This window comes from Ranitomeya imitator, chromosome 6, assembly GCF_032444005.1.
Source record: "Ranitomeya imitator isolate aRanImi1 chromosome 6, aRanImi1.pri, whole genome shotgun sequence".
NCBI classification, from domain to species: Eukaryota; Metazoa; Chordata; class Amphibia; order Anura; family Dendrobatidae; genus Ranitomeya; species Ranitomeya imitator.
Genome location: NC_091287.1, coordinates 180,857,109 through 180,870,244, shown reverse-complemented (window position 1 = coordinate 180,870,244; position 13,136 = coordinate 180,857,109). Strand labels below are relative to the sequence as shown.

At 44.8% G+C, this 13,136-nt stretch overlaps 1 protein-coding gene across 1 annotated transcript in view; it reads right to left on the bottom strand.

The window, feature by feature from the left end:
• Positions 1-13,136, bottom strand: part of PKD1L1 (polycystin 1 like 1, transient receptor potential channel interacting) — a 528,440-nt gene that overhangs the window by 431,146 nt on the left and 84,158 nt on the right. Inside the window, exons 8-10 of the mRNA XM_069732261.1 lie at positions 9,229-9,389; positions 3,043-3,381; positions 1,258-1,350 (exon numbers count right to left, since the gene is read on the bottom strand). Of these exons, the coding sequence (XP_069588362.1) occupies positions 1,258-1,350; positions 3,043-3,381; positions 9,229-9,389 (593 nt within the window). The remainder of the gene's footprint in view (positions 1-1,257; positions 1,351-3,042; positions 3,382-9,228; positions 9,390-13,136) is intronic.

The following is a 13,136-nucleotide window of genomic DNA, read 5'->3' as shown; positions in this document are numbered from 1 at the left end:
TCACGGCCAGGTCATATCGCTGGTCGTGATCGTAGGTAAATCGTATAGTGTGACGGTACCCTAACAAACTGTGTAAGTCTGTAATAGTGACTGTACATAGAGTGTGTTTATTGATGTATGCTGATATGCTAATAGTCCTACTGGATCCCATCACCATTGTTTACCTTATCTTGATGTTGGACTAAGGACCCTGGGTAATTCTAAAAATAGCTTACATGGGTATAAAAAGACTCAGATCACATCATGGGAGACTGAAGTAACACAGAGCTACCAGCCGGACATTCTGCAAACCACCCAACAGACAAGAGAAAGGACTGCAGCCAATTTATCATGGCTCCATCACGAGGGACACTGATCTATGATTCTATAGGAAACAACCTAGGGGTTTTCAGCTCTGGTTGGAAGGACACAGATCTGATCCAGTGACTATCTCTGAGCCATGGATATGTTTGGAGAAAGCCAAGTTTGGGACCCGCTGGTTGCCTGGTTCCATGGAGATGGTCAGATAAGCCAAGTGGTGACTCTCGTGTCAACTGGCTTTGGACCTTGTATGGACTTTATGGACAGTTCTTTGTCATCTCCCTACGCTTGTCGTTACCTCTTCTCTGTGTGTGTATCACAGGTGGAATAGCGACCCTGGGAGCTCTGACATCATGTTAACTGGCTTTTGACCTTGTACGGACTCTATGGACTGTTCTGTCATCTTCCTACGCTTGTCGATATATCTTCTCTGTGTGTATATCACAGGTGGAATAGCGACCCTGGGACCTCTGATATAAAATCTACCATTATCCCAACGAGACAACGGAAGAGTAATACCCTGTCATGTGCAGTATGTTGGGGTAATTGCTGGAACTGTTCTGTTTGCTATTGTGTGTTGTGGTTCAATAAAGTATTGCCACACTGTTTTACCTTAACCCTGTGTTGTCTGTGTAGTGTATTGCCCACCAGGAGATAGAGCGGGCGTTCAGTGGTATGAGCCCTGGTCCAGCGGACGAGAGCACCCACTGACCCCGTTTCTCCACAGTGACCATGGGCAGGCATATCCCTGGCCTATGAAAACAGGGAATGGTGGCATCAACAAGCGTGATGTGGGTGTTACAACCAGCAATGGGGTGCGCTTAAATTATTGTTAGCTTAGGTGAGTGGGTGAGTGAGTGTGAGAAGAGATATAAGAAAATTCTATGAAAAAGTTGAAAGCCTTTTTTTGTAGAAGCCTACTCTTTTTAATGGTTTGCCAAATTTGCATCAACTCACCAGTAGGAATCTGACTTTCGGTAGCATTCCATACGACACTTCCTCCTTCACCATGCCCACTTATGAAGCCACTCATATCATAGGTATGCAGTTCTTGTTTTCCAGAAAAAAAATGCGCATTTATTTATAATGATATTGAAGTAGCAATTTCATAATGTAATGCAGGTATAAAGCCATAATACTATTGACAAAAGAAATACAAGGACACTGTGATATGACGTTCCAACACTTTTGCCATTGCGGGACACAATGCATGAATAGCCTGCACTGGCCTAAACATGTGGATTCCTTATTCCTCGCATCATTCTCTACAGACATTTCTGATGGCACTCTTAAACCTGAAACTATATTTTGGTTGTGATAAAATAAACCATGAAGCAGCTTATTAGCAATTTTTATGTGAGGTCTCATTCAGAAGTCCATTTTTCTCGTATGAGTGCTATCTGGGGTTTTCATAGATCGCACTTATACCCGTGAAAGACTATGGGGCCATTCATACGTCCGTGATTTTGTGCAACCGGTGGAAAATCTCAGAAACACATCCGATTTTGATTCTTTTATAGGATCAAAATTGGTAATGCAAGTCTATGGGCCGGTGAAAAAAATCGGACAGCACTTGAATGACATTGGTGATTGATGTCATGACATGAATTTCACGAGCTGTCAGCAAGGAGGTATCAACTACTAAGGACTCAAAGAGTAAAAGATACAAACGATATTGTTTTGCTAAAACATAGATTTTTATAGCAATGGGCCATCAAAATCAGCAATTACAGTCTTAAAAATATTTTGTTTACTTTTTTGCACATTCCCAGGCGCTTATGAAAGAAACTGCATTCCACAATTTGCTCTAAAATTTCTACCTATTACGCTATATCTTGTTTGTGGTTATATACTACTGTTTTGGCACATGGCAGGGCTCAGAAGAAGAGGAGCGCCATTTGGCTGTGACGCGCAAATTTTACTGTAATGGCTTGCAGTTGCCAAGTGCATTTTGCATTGTCCCTGAAGTTCTAGAACAGTGTAAACCCCCAGATAGTGACTCGGTTTTAAAAGTTAGACCCCTTGTTTTGCAATATTGAGCCACATTTTTAATTTTTATGCCAATTGGGTTGTATTAGGGCTATATTTTAGCTGGACATGATCTTGTTTTCACTGTCAAACTTTTAGGGTGACTTTTTGGCTCTATTTTATTCCACTTTTCAACAGGCAAGATGACAAGATATATGATTTGCTAATTTTCTAGCTCTGGTTCTTACAGATGTGGTCATACCAAGTACGTATACTATTTTAAAATATTTTTTTCAATAATAAAAGATTTTATAAAGGAAGAGGTTGTTTACGTTTTTGTACTTTTTTAACTATTTTATTTAGATTTAAGGGTTCCAATTGCCAGAATTGGTGCTAGAAATTGCAGGAACTGACACCAGCTATATATACCGTAAACTCAACTTCTGAGTCCACACCACTGGCATGCCGCAATAGTATGCCATAATGCTTCATTAACTCATGGAATAGGACGGGTTTATCTAGATCTCTTAAACCTGATGAGGTTTTGAATGTTTTAACCTAATTCTTGCAAATTTTAATATTTGGAATATAAGGCCAATGTGACAAGGATTTCAATGTAAGTTCATCTGCCTCATCAGGTCTGTTTAAAAGATGTATTTAATAATATAAATATATAAAATATATATATTGCAAAATCTGTAATATGGAACTTTCAATTAAAGACTTAAAAATAACTACAGTGTATACTTTTCAAGAAACAATTTAGTAAATTACCTTTATAATTTTGATCTGAATCACTTGACGATCTACGACTCACGACACCTCTACCACCGGTGGACCCTTCGTCTAGAAGATCCGAATGTAATTCAGATAACCCCATCATGTACAAATCATGTGCTGATTCTGTTCTTTCATTATTACCATGAATCATTGTTGGTAAGTCACTTGCTTCAGACAAATCTTTAGTAACTTGCTTTTCTGAAGTAGGTGATGTAGGGTAAATTTTACTTGTAATCTGTGTAGTTGGGACTTTTGTAGAAATTCCATTTTGGAGAAGGTTTTCATTAAGTGCACTTGGAGCTCCCATGCTGTCTTTTAATCGACAAAATGGAACTGTAAAAAATGTTACATTTGTATTATATTGCAGCACATTATTTTATATTTGGCGTTATGTGTATTACATTATACATCTATGCAGGTATATAAACACACATATTTTCTTCAACCATTCCGCTTTATCTCACTTCTTCTCATGTCTGTTTCCTTTCTTAATATCGCCATGTCTTAAATGACTCCTTTTGTATATGTGATTAGTTCACAAGCAATGAGTGTGATTTGTACATAATAGAAGAATACACTATTTTTCTTGTTTCTGAAAAGTAGAGTTGTGAGAACTAAAAACAATGCTATTGTCACGTCCCCGGATACTTACCTGCCTTCTTACATCCCTTAGCACACTCCCGTCTCGGACCCTCGCCGCTCCTCCTCTGTCTTCTCCGGGTCTTGGCGCGTTCTATCCCTGCGCATGTGCAGATGCGTCTCCTCTGCTTCTGGGTTCCCTGGGAGGTCGCAATCTGATGGCTCCTCCCCAATATGGCGGCACCCATCAGGTATTTCTTCCCGGCGTCTTCCTAGGTAAGATTCCTGTGCCTCTTTGGGTATCGCTTAGCATATCTTGCCAGCATCCTCTTTATTCTCAGGTGCACGACCGGTTGCTCTCTTTGCAGTTAGCCACTTCTACATCTGCCTCAGCTTCTGCTCCCTACCCTCCTCCCCATTTGGCTAAACCACCTCGGTACAGTGGTGATTCCAAACTGTGCTGGGGTTTTCTTAAAAAATGCCGCCTCCATTTTGAACTTTTCCCCAGCAATACCTCACTGATCGGGTGAAAGTAGCCTTTTTGGTTTCCCATCTGGGGGAGACACCTTGGCATGGGTCAATCATCTTTGGGAGCGAGACGATCCCGTAGTTTCCCAGTTGTCCGTATTCTTGGAGACTTTTCGTTGTGTTTTCGACGAACTGGGACGTTTGGTCTCTACTACTGAGGCTCTCTTTAACCTCCACCAAGGGTCCCTAACTGTAGGCCAGTATGCTATTCAGTTTCGTACTCTGTCATCTGATTTAGGCTGGAATAATGAGGCTTTGGTGGGTGCCTTCTGGCAGGGCCTCTCCGGTTGTATAGAAGACGAACTTGCAGGTCGGGACACCCCAACTGTCCTGGAGGATTTGATTTCCCTGGCTGCCCGTATTGATCTTCATTTTCAGGAGCGTGCCAGATAGAGAAGACTTCTTCGCCCTTCACCTTCCTCTCGTAGACCATCCAGTCCTAGATCCAGCACGTCCTCCAAGGCGTCTGCTCCTGAACCGATGCAAGTTGATAGTCTCAGGATGTTGGAACAGCAACATAAGGAAAGACATACTCAGGGTCTTTGCTTTTACTGCGGAAATGCCTCCCATCTGCTACGAGCTTGTCCAGAGCGTCCAGAAAACATCTCCACCTAGGTCAGGTAAGAGAGGCCTCCCTAGGTGTATGTGATACCTCTCTACCTCTAACTTTATCTGTTTTATTGCATTTTGGTGGTAAAGGTTTTTCATTAGCCGCTTATGTAGATTCGGGCGCTGTGGGGAATTTTAGGCTTGAGGACGTCATTAAATTCTCTGTTCCTGTGAGAACCTTAGAAAATCCCTGAATCCTCGCATCCGTAGATGGTAAACCTTTACAGGAGACCATTACTCAAGTTACACATGAGGTGGAGCTTCAAGTAGGAGCTTTGCATAGGGAGAAAATTGCATTTTATGTTTTGGCCGGTCTCTCTCATCCGGTACTTCTTGGTCTTCCGTGGTTGCGAAACCACGAGCCCTCTTTAGATTGGCATAATGGTATTATTTTGCGCTGGGGAGAGGTTTACCGGGGGAGTTGTCTGCTGCCGGAGCATCCAGTAGGTGTTTCTTCTTCTTTCCCTTCTGTATTGCCCAGCGTCTATAGTTCTTTCTCAGATGTTTTCGACAAAAGGGAGGCTGAGAGTCTTCCCCCGCACTGAGTCTACGACTGCCCCATTGATCTCGTTCCTGGAGCTACTCCTCCTAGAGGAAGAATCTATCCCCTCTCACCTATGGAGAAGCAAGCCATGTCGGAGTATATTCAAGAGAATCTTGTCAAGGGTTTCATTCAGAAATCCTCTTCTCCTGCCGGAGCAGGCTTCTTTTTTGTAAAGAAAAAGGATGGCTCTCTCCATACTTGTATTGATTACAGAGGCCTAAACAACATTATGGTGAAGAACAAATACCTGCTTCCGCTAATTCGTGAGCTCTTCGATCGCTTGAGGGGAGCACAGATTTTTACCAAGCTTGATCTGCGTGGAGCTTATAATCTCATTCAAATTTGTGCTGGGGATGAGTGGAATACCGCATTCAACACTTGTGATGGTCACTACGAGTATTTAGTTATGTTGTTTGGCCTCTGCAACGCTCCTGCGGTATTCCAAGAGTTCGTAAACGACGTGTTTCGGGATCTCCTCTACTCCAGTGTCGTGGTCTATCTAGACGACATTCTCATCTTTTCTCCTAATCTCTCCACTCATAGACAAGACGTTTGTCAAGTTTTGCAACGCTTAAGGGAGAATCACCTTTTTGCCAAGATCGAAAAATGCATCTTCGAGCAGTCCTCTCTGTCCTTCCTTGGTTACATTGTCTCGAAGTCTGGTCTGGAGATGGATCCGAGAAGGTATCTGCTGTTCTCAACTGGCCTCGTCCTCTTGGAATAAAAGTAATTCAATGTTTTCATGGCTTTGCCAATTATTATAGACAGTTCATCCCCCACTTTTCTTAGATTGCCAGGCCAATTTCTGCTCTGGTTCACAAAGGAGTCAACTCCAATCATTGGACCTCTGAAGCTGAAGACGCTTTCCAGACTCTGAAGCAAAGGTTTGCGGCTGCCGCTGTGCTTCATCGCCCAGATGCGAATAGGCCATTTATCCTCAAGGTCGATGCGTCATCCGTTGGAGCTGGTGCCGTGCTTTTACAAAGATCTTCCTCTAACCACTTAGTTATTTGCGGCTTCTTCTCCAAAGCTTTCACCTCTCCTGAGCGGAATTATTCCATTGGAGACAAGGAATTACTAGCTATCAAGTTGGCCTTATAGGAATGGCGCTATCTTCTTGAAGGTGCCGTTCATCCTTTCATCATATACACACACATCACAAAAATTTAGCCTATCTTCAATTTGCCCAAAGGCTCAATTCTCGGCAAGCCAGGTGGTCTCTGTTCTTCAAACGGTTTGACTTTGAACTTCATTTTCAACCCGGCAATAAGAACATCAAGGCTGATGCGCTTTCCAGATCTTTTTTTGCCAATGGACGTTGAGAAGAGCCTGGCACATATCATCGATCCAGCTAGGGTCATCACTCTAGCCCCCCTGAGAGAGATCTCTCCACCACCTGGCAAGACGTTAGTCCTGGATCTAAACAGAGAGAGAGTTTTGCGTTGGGGACATTCTTCCAAGATTACATGTCATGTTGGAGTCAAGAAGACACTCTCTCTTATCTCTCGCCATTATTGGTGGCCGTTTCTTCGTCTTGACGTCTCGGAGTTCATTGCTTCTTGTCCTTCCTGTGCCAAGAACAAAGTCCCCAGACAACTACCGTCCGGACTTCTGCTTCCACTGCCTGTGCCTTCTGTCCCTTGGAGCCATATTTCTATGGACATCATTACCGACTTGCCTCATTCTTCTAATTGTACTGTCATCTTAGTAATCGTGGATCAATTCTCCAAGATGGCCCACTTTGTTCCTTTACCTGGACTGCCCTTTGCTCCTGAGTTGGCAAGAATCTTTTTACACCATGTCTTCCGGCTTCATGGTTTTCCACAACATATTGTGTCGGACCGAGGGGTCCAATTCACCTCCCGCTTTTAGAGAGCTCTTTGCGGACTAATGAAGATCAACCTAGATTTCTCTTCCGCTTATCATCCGCAATCCAATGGCCAAGTGGTACGAGTCAATCAAGTTCTAACTTCCTACCTCAGGCACTTCTCCAATGCTCTCCAGGATGATTGGGTATGGGCAGCACGGTGGCGCAGCGGATAGCACAGCAAACTTGCAGCGCTGGAGTCCTGGGTTCAAGCCCCACTAAGGACAACATCTGCAAAGAGTTTGTATGTTCTCTTTGTGTTTGCGTGGGTTTCTTCCGGGTACTCCGGTTTCCTCCCACATTCCAAAGACATACTGATAGGGAATTTAGATTGTGAGCCCAAATGGGGACAGCAACGATAATGTAGGCAACCTGTAAAGCGCTGCGGGATATGTTAGCGCTATATAAAGATTATTATTATTATTGGGTCTCTCTACTCCCATGGGCCGAATTTGCTTACAACAATCACCCCAGTGAATCCTCTTCCAATCTCCCTTCTTTGTAGTCTTTGGGCAACATCCTCCTCCGGTTTCTCTCAGCTTGGATGTGCCAGCGGTGGACTTCTTGTCCTTGGAATTCTCTAAAGTCTGAAGGGAGACTAAAGAGGTTCTTGAAAAAGCTAGTTGCAGAATTTAAAAGTATGCCGATAAGAAACGCCTGGACGCTCCTCCATATTGTCCCGGGGATAAGGTTTGGCTCTCTTAACGTTATATCAAACTTAAGATTCCCTCTCACAAATTAGGTCCTCGTTTCATTGGTCCCTTTCAGGTCTTAAGTCGTATCAATGACGTGTCCTACAAATTGAGATTACCTGCTTCGCTACGAATTCCTAATGCTTTCCATGTAACGCTTCTCAAACCCGCAGTCTTTAATCGTTTTCACTCTTCTCCCTCTCTTTCTCCTCAACCCAGCATTTCTGATGGTGTCTTTAATGTAAAGGATATTCTTGCCAAAAAGACTGTTATGGGGAGAACATTTTTTGATTGTTTGGGAGGGATTCGGTCCTGAGGAGAGATCGTGGGAGCCTCGGGAGAACATCACTAAAGAGAGGGGGAGTAAGAAGGGGGGGACTGTCACGTCCCCGGATACTTACATGCTGTCTTCTAGCCCTCGGCGCTCTCCCAACTCAGTCCCTCGCCACTCCTCCTCTGTCTTCTCCAGGTCTCGGCGCGTTCTAACCCTGAGCATGCGCAGATGCATCTACTCTGCCGCTGGGTTCCCTGGGAGGTTGCGACCTGATGGCTCCTCCCCAATAGGGCGGCGCCCATCAGGTATTTCTTCCCGGCGTCTTCCTAGGTAAGACACCTGTGCTTCTTAGGGTATCGCTTAGCATCTCTTGCCAGCATCCTCTTTATCCTCAGGTTCCTCTTTATCTCTTTTGTTCTAATCCTGTGCCTCTCCCGTGCCTGTCCTGAGTTTCCGTCCTGCCTGCCTGGTGTCCCTGCCGCTCCAGTCCTGTGCCTCTCCTGTGCCAGTCCTGAGTCTCTGCCGATCCTGTCCTGTGTCCCTGCCATGCTAGCCCAGTGTCCCAGCCATACCTGCCTGGTGTCTTTGCCGTTCCTGCCTGTGTCTCTGCTGTACCTGTCCAGAGTCTCTGCTGTGCCTGCCTACCGTCACTATTGTGCCTGCCTTGTGCCACAGCCGCACTCACCCTGTGTCTCTGCCATATCTCTCCTGTGACTCTGCTGTGCCTCACCTGTGCCTCAATCCTTCCAGTCAGGCATCAAGTCTAGCCTCCGAGTTCTCCCTGTTGGTATCCTTTACCTCCGGTCCTTATGCCTTTCCTCTCCTCCTTGAAGTCGCCCATTTGGCTCTAGCAGTTGTGTCTCTATCCCCCTTGGGCCTGCTACTAACACTCCCTGTATAGGGGTGTTTCCATCTGGAAAGCTCGCCCTCGGGGGCTCTAGAGCCACGACGCAGAGGGTCCACTCTCGGGTTTTCCCTGAATCGAAATAGCTATTAGAATGAGCAATCACTATGTCACATCACATCTGGTAGGTGATCCTAATTCTTGCATGGCATAAAAAATTAGAATCTGAAAACTCCATAATACCTTCAGGTGTGCTGGTTTCTGTTGCATTAATCCAGTATAGATTCCATTGATATAATATATCACTTTTGTCACTGCAGTTTGCACAAACAGCCTGCACTGAAAATTGTTGGTTCCAGTTAATCGAGAGCCCCGTACATTCAATACATGTCATTTCAACAGTCCTAAAACAAACAAAAAAAAACCTTTTATGAAAATCTATATCATGAGAATCTTTACTAAGATAACATTTTATATTTCACAACAATATTCAGTACCAGCTAAGTAGGCTATATGGGACAAGATTTCATATATAACAAAAAATGCATAAAAAGTAGTATCGTAATTCAGTGAAAACAAAGATGATCAGCAAATCAATTATAATTCAAGAATATATTCCCTCTAAGAATTAGATGAGAGAACCTTTCAAGGTTCAGTTCAGCAAACGTCCCGATGTTTGCCAAACGTACACAAACCCCTTGAATTCAATAGGAGGCAAAACCAAAAGCGTAGACAACACCTTCAGGGGGCCAAACAGCTGCCAAAACAGCTCAAATTAGGGGCACCAAACAGGAAAGGTGACATCAATTGAACCAGAGTACAAATAGTACAATTGCACAGTATGGATGCATGGGACAGGGCATGGACTAGAATTTCCAGATTAAACATTGATCAGTAACAGGTGGATGAGTGACAGGTGTAGGCCTGGAGCTCGGAAAGGCCTGTCAAATACAGACAACACACATGAAGGAGACTCAATTTGGAGTCCAAACGTTTCCAAAAATTAGGGGCAGATTGACCCACAGTAGAAATTTGATAATAGCACAGCATCAGTCAGCCAAGAACCATACATGAGGTATCAGGGATTGGGCCAGCGTTAAGGGTATGTGCACACGTTGTGGAATTTTCTGCACGGATTCTTCCTCTCTTGGTAGAAAACGCAGCGGAAAATCCGAGCAGATATGATGCATTTTTCATGCAGATTTGATGTGGATTTTCATGCGAATTTTTCATGCGGAATTGTATGCGGATTTGAAACATAAATAAAGATATATAACAAAAGAAAATGTGATGTCATTTACTTGTCCAACCTCTTCTTTTACATACTCCATTGAAGACCATAATATCATTACTTACCATGTTCAAATATAATACTTACACACACAAAACAAATACAAGTGAGCAAATATAAATATATATATATATATATATATATACACAGTATATATATACAGTGTATATATATATATATATATATATATATATATATATTTATTAGTGGTGCAGTGGCCCATGTTACCACCAGGGGGCGATGTATGTGCATGGAGGCATATCTATAATGATGATAATGAAACAGTGTCCGAAATGATTGTAAATGGCCGGTATGTTTCGCAAAGGGAGTCTGCGCTGTAAGCCTGTAGTATTGTTGTTCTGGGACCTGTAGTCCCACAAGTATTTGTATAGTTTATAAACGGAGACTTGCAGAGCTAGTTTGAGAGCTGGGTGGGTCAAACTAGCCACACACACCTCCCACCCTGTGACCAGGGTTTGCCTCACATGTTCAGAGTGCATGGCCTGTGTGTTGGAATGTCCTGGAGTGGACTGGATTTCTAGGAGCACATGGTGAGGCCATGGATTGATAGCCTGTGTGTTGGAATGTCCTGGAGTTGAGTGGATTCCTGGAAGCACCTGGCGAGACTATGGACTGAGGGCCTGTGTGTTGGAAGTGCCTGGGGGCTGGACTTCCTGAATAGCGCACAGAGAGGCCGTATCTGCAGAACCTGGGATGGCTACAGTGCTGGGGAAGCTACAGTTCCTACTGCGGGTCTGGACTATCGGTGGTGCCCTGGTGACAAGGACTGTGATCCTAGTGAGGCAGCTTTTCCCTGGAAACCAGGACTGACAGGAGTCAGTGTGTGGAGCCGGAGCTCCTGTAAGGCAACTACAGATAAAGGGGGTTACAGGCAGAGAAGTATCTGCCATTGGAACAGACTGTCAGTGTTTAATGTGTTCCATTCATGTAAATAATGAATTGTTTGTGACACAGTTTATGATGTTTAATAAACCGGATAGACTGTTTATGTGGAGAAACTGTGCCTGAGTGCTTTAATCCCGTTGCCAAGTGACTTTCCCCAACCCACTCAGGTAGCATTATCGCACATATGGTGCTAGACTGCAGGCAATGGTCCAGGAAGCACGTCTGAAGGTGATTGCTGTAACTCGGTAAGGTTACGAAAGTTTGCTGTGGATATGCGGGTCCACGAAGCTTACAAGCGTCTGGCTATAACTCGGTGGGGTTACGAAGAGTTGCTGTGGATCGGCGGATCCACAAAGTCTGCAGTGTGGAGCCATGCAGAGCCTTGCAGAGAGGAGCTGCCGTTGCAGCAAGATGTTCTGCAGCAGCAGGAGTTGCAGCGGCTTGTGATCAGCACCCGGAGGTGCTGGTGGTTTGTGACTGCAGCAGAAACTGCGGTAGCACCAGCATGAGAAGGTGATGTGTCATGAGAGGACATTGGTCCATATCCTGCGCACTTTTAAAGGGCCAGTGCCAACCTAATGAACCTTTTTTCTTGTACTGTTCGAACTGGTGCCTGAGAGTGCCGTGGGGGAGTCCACAGGGTGTACCCCAGAGTGGAGTTGTGTCCCTAAAGGGGGTGGTGTCCCAAAAGGGTGGTTACCTAAATAGGGGTGGTGACAATAAAAGGGGCTGAGCCTCTTAAAGTTAAAGGGGTGGTACAAACGGACTGTTGCCCGGAGCAATTGTATTACGTATGTCCAATTTGCCATAAGAACTACCCTCCTGGCAAGAGGCTACGTAGGTGTGTTCTGGAGTTGAACGCAGTGGTAGAGGATGTATTTGGGCTGGTCGATTCGGGGAGTTCAATGACCCTAGTAAGGGCTGTGGAAGATAGATCTGTAATGTCCAAAAAGAAGATCGAGGTCACCTGCATCCATGGGGACACTAAGGTTTATTCAGTGGCCCTGTTGCACCTCAAGGCAGTCAGGGGCCATACAAGTCTTGAGGCCACCATAGTCCCAAACATAACCTGTTCAGTGACAGTAGGCCGGGACTCTAAGTTATTCTTAGACTTGTGGGAGGAGGGCGTTGCTCTAAAGCAGGAGGATGGAAGTCTCTCTACTGTTGCAGCGGCATACATTAACCCCTTTCTGACATTAGACATACTATCCCGTCGAGGTGGGGTGGGCCCGTATGACCACCGATGGGATAGTAAGTCATACGCGATCGTCCGCGCTCACGGGGGGAGCGTGGCTAATCGCGGCCGGGTGTCAGCTGCCTATCGCAGCTGACATCCGGCACTATGTGCGAGGAGCGGTCACGGACCGTTCCCGGCACATTAACCCCCGTCACACCGCGATCAAACATGATCGCGGTGTGCCAGCGGTACAGGGAAGCATCGCTCAGGGAGGGGGCTCACTGCGGGCTTCCGAGACCCCCGCAGCAACGCGATGTGATTGCGTTGCTGCGAGGGTCTCCTTACCTCCCTCCCTGTAGCAGGCCTGAATCCAAGATGGCTGCGGCATCCGGGTCCTGCAGGGAGGGAGGTGGCTTACCAAGTGCCTGCTCAGAGCAGGCGCTTGTTAAGCATTCAGCACTGTAAGTCAGATCGCAGATCTGACAGAGTGCTGTGCAAACTGTCAGATCAGTGATCTGTGATGTCTTCCCCGGAACAAAGTAAAAAAGTTTAAAAAAAAAAATTCCAAATATGTAAAAAAAAAAAAAAAAAATTCCTAAATAATGAAAATATATATATTATTCCCATAAATACATTTCTTTATCTAAATTTTAAAAAAACAATAAAAGTATTGCCGCGTCCGTAACGGCCTGACCTATAAAACTGGCCCATTAGTTAACCCCTTCAGTAAACACCGTAAGAAAAAAAAAAATAGGCAAAAAACAACGCTTTATTCTC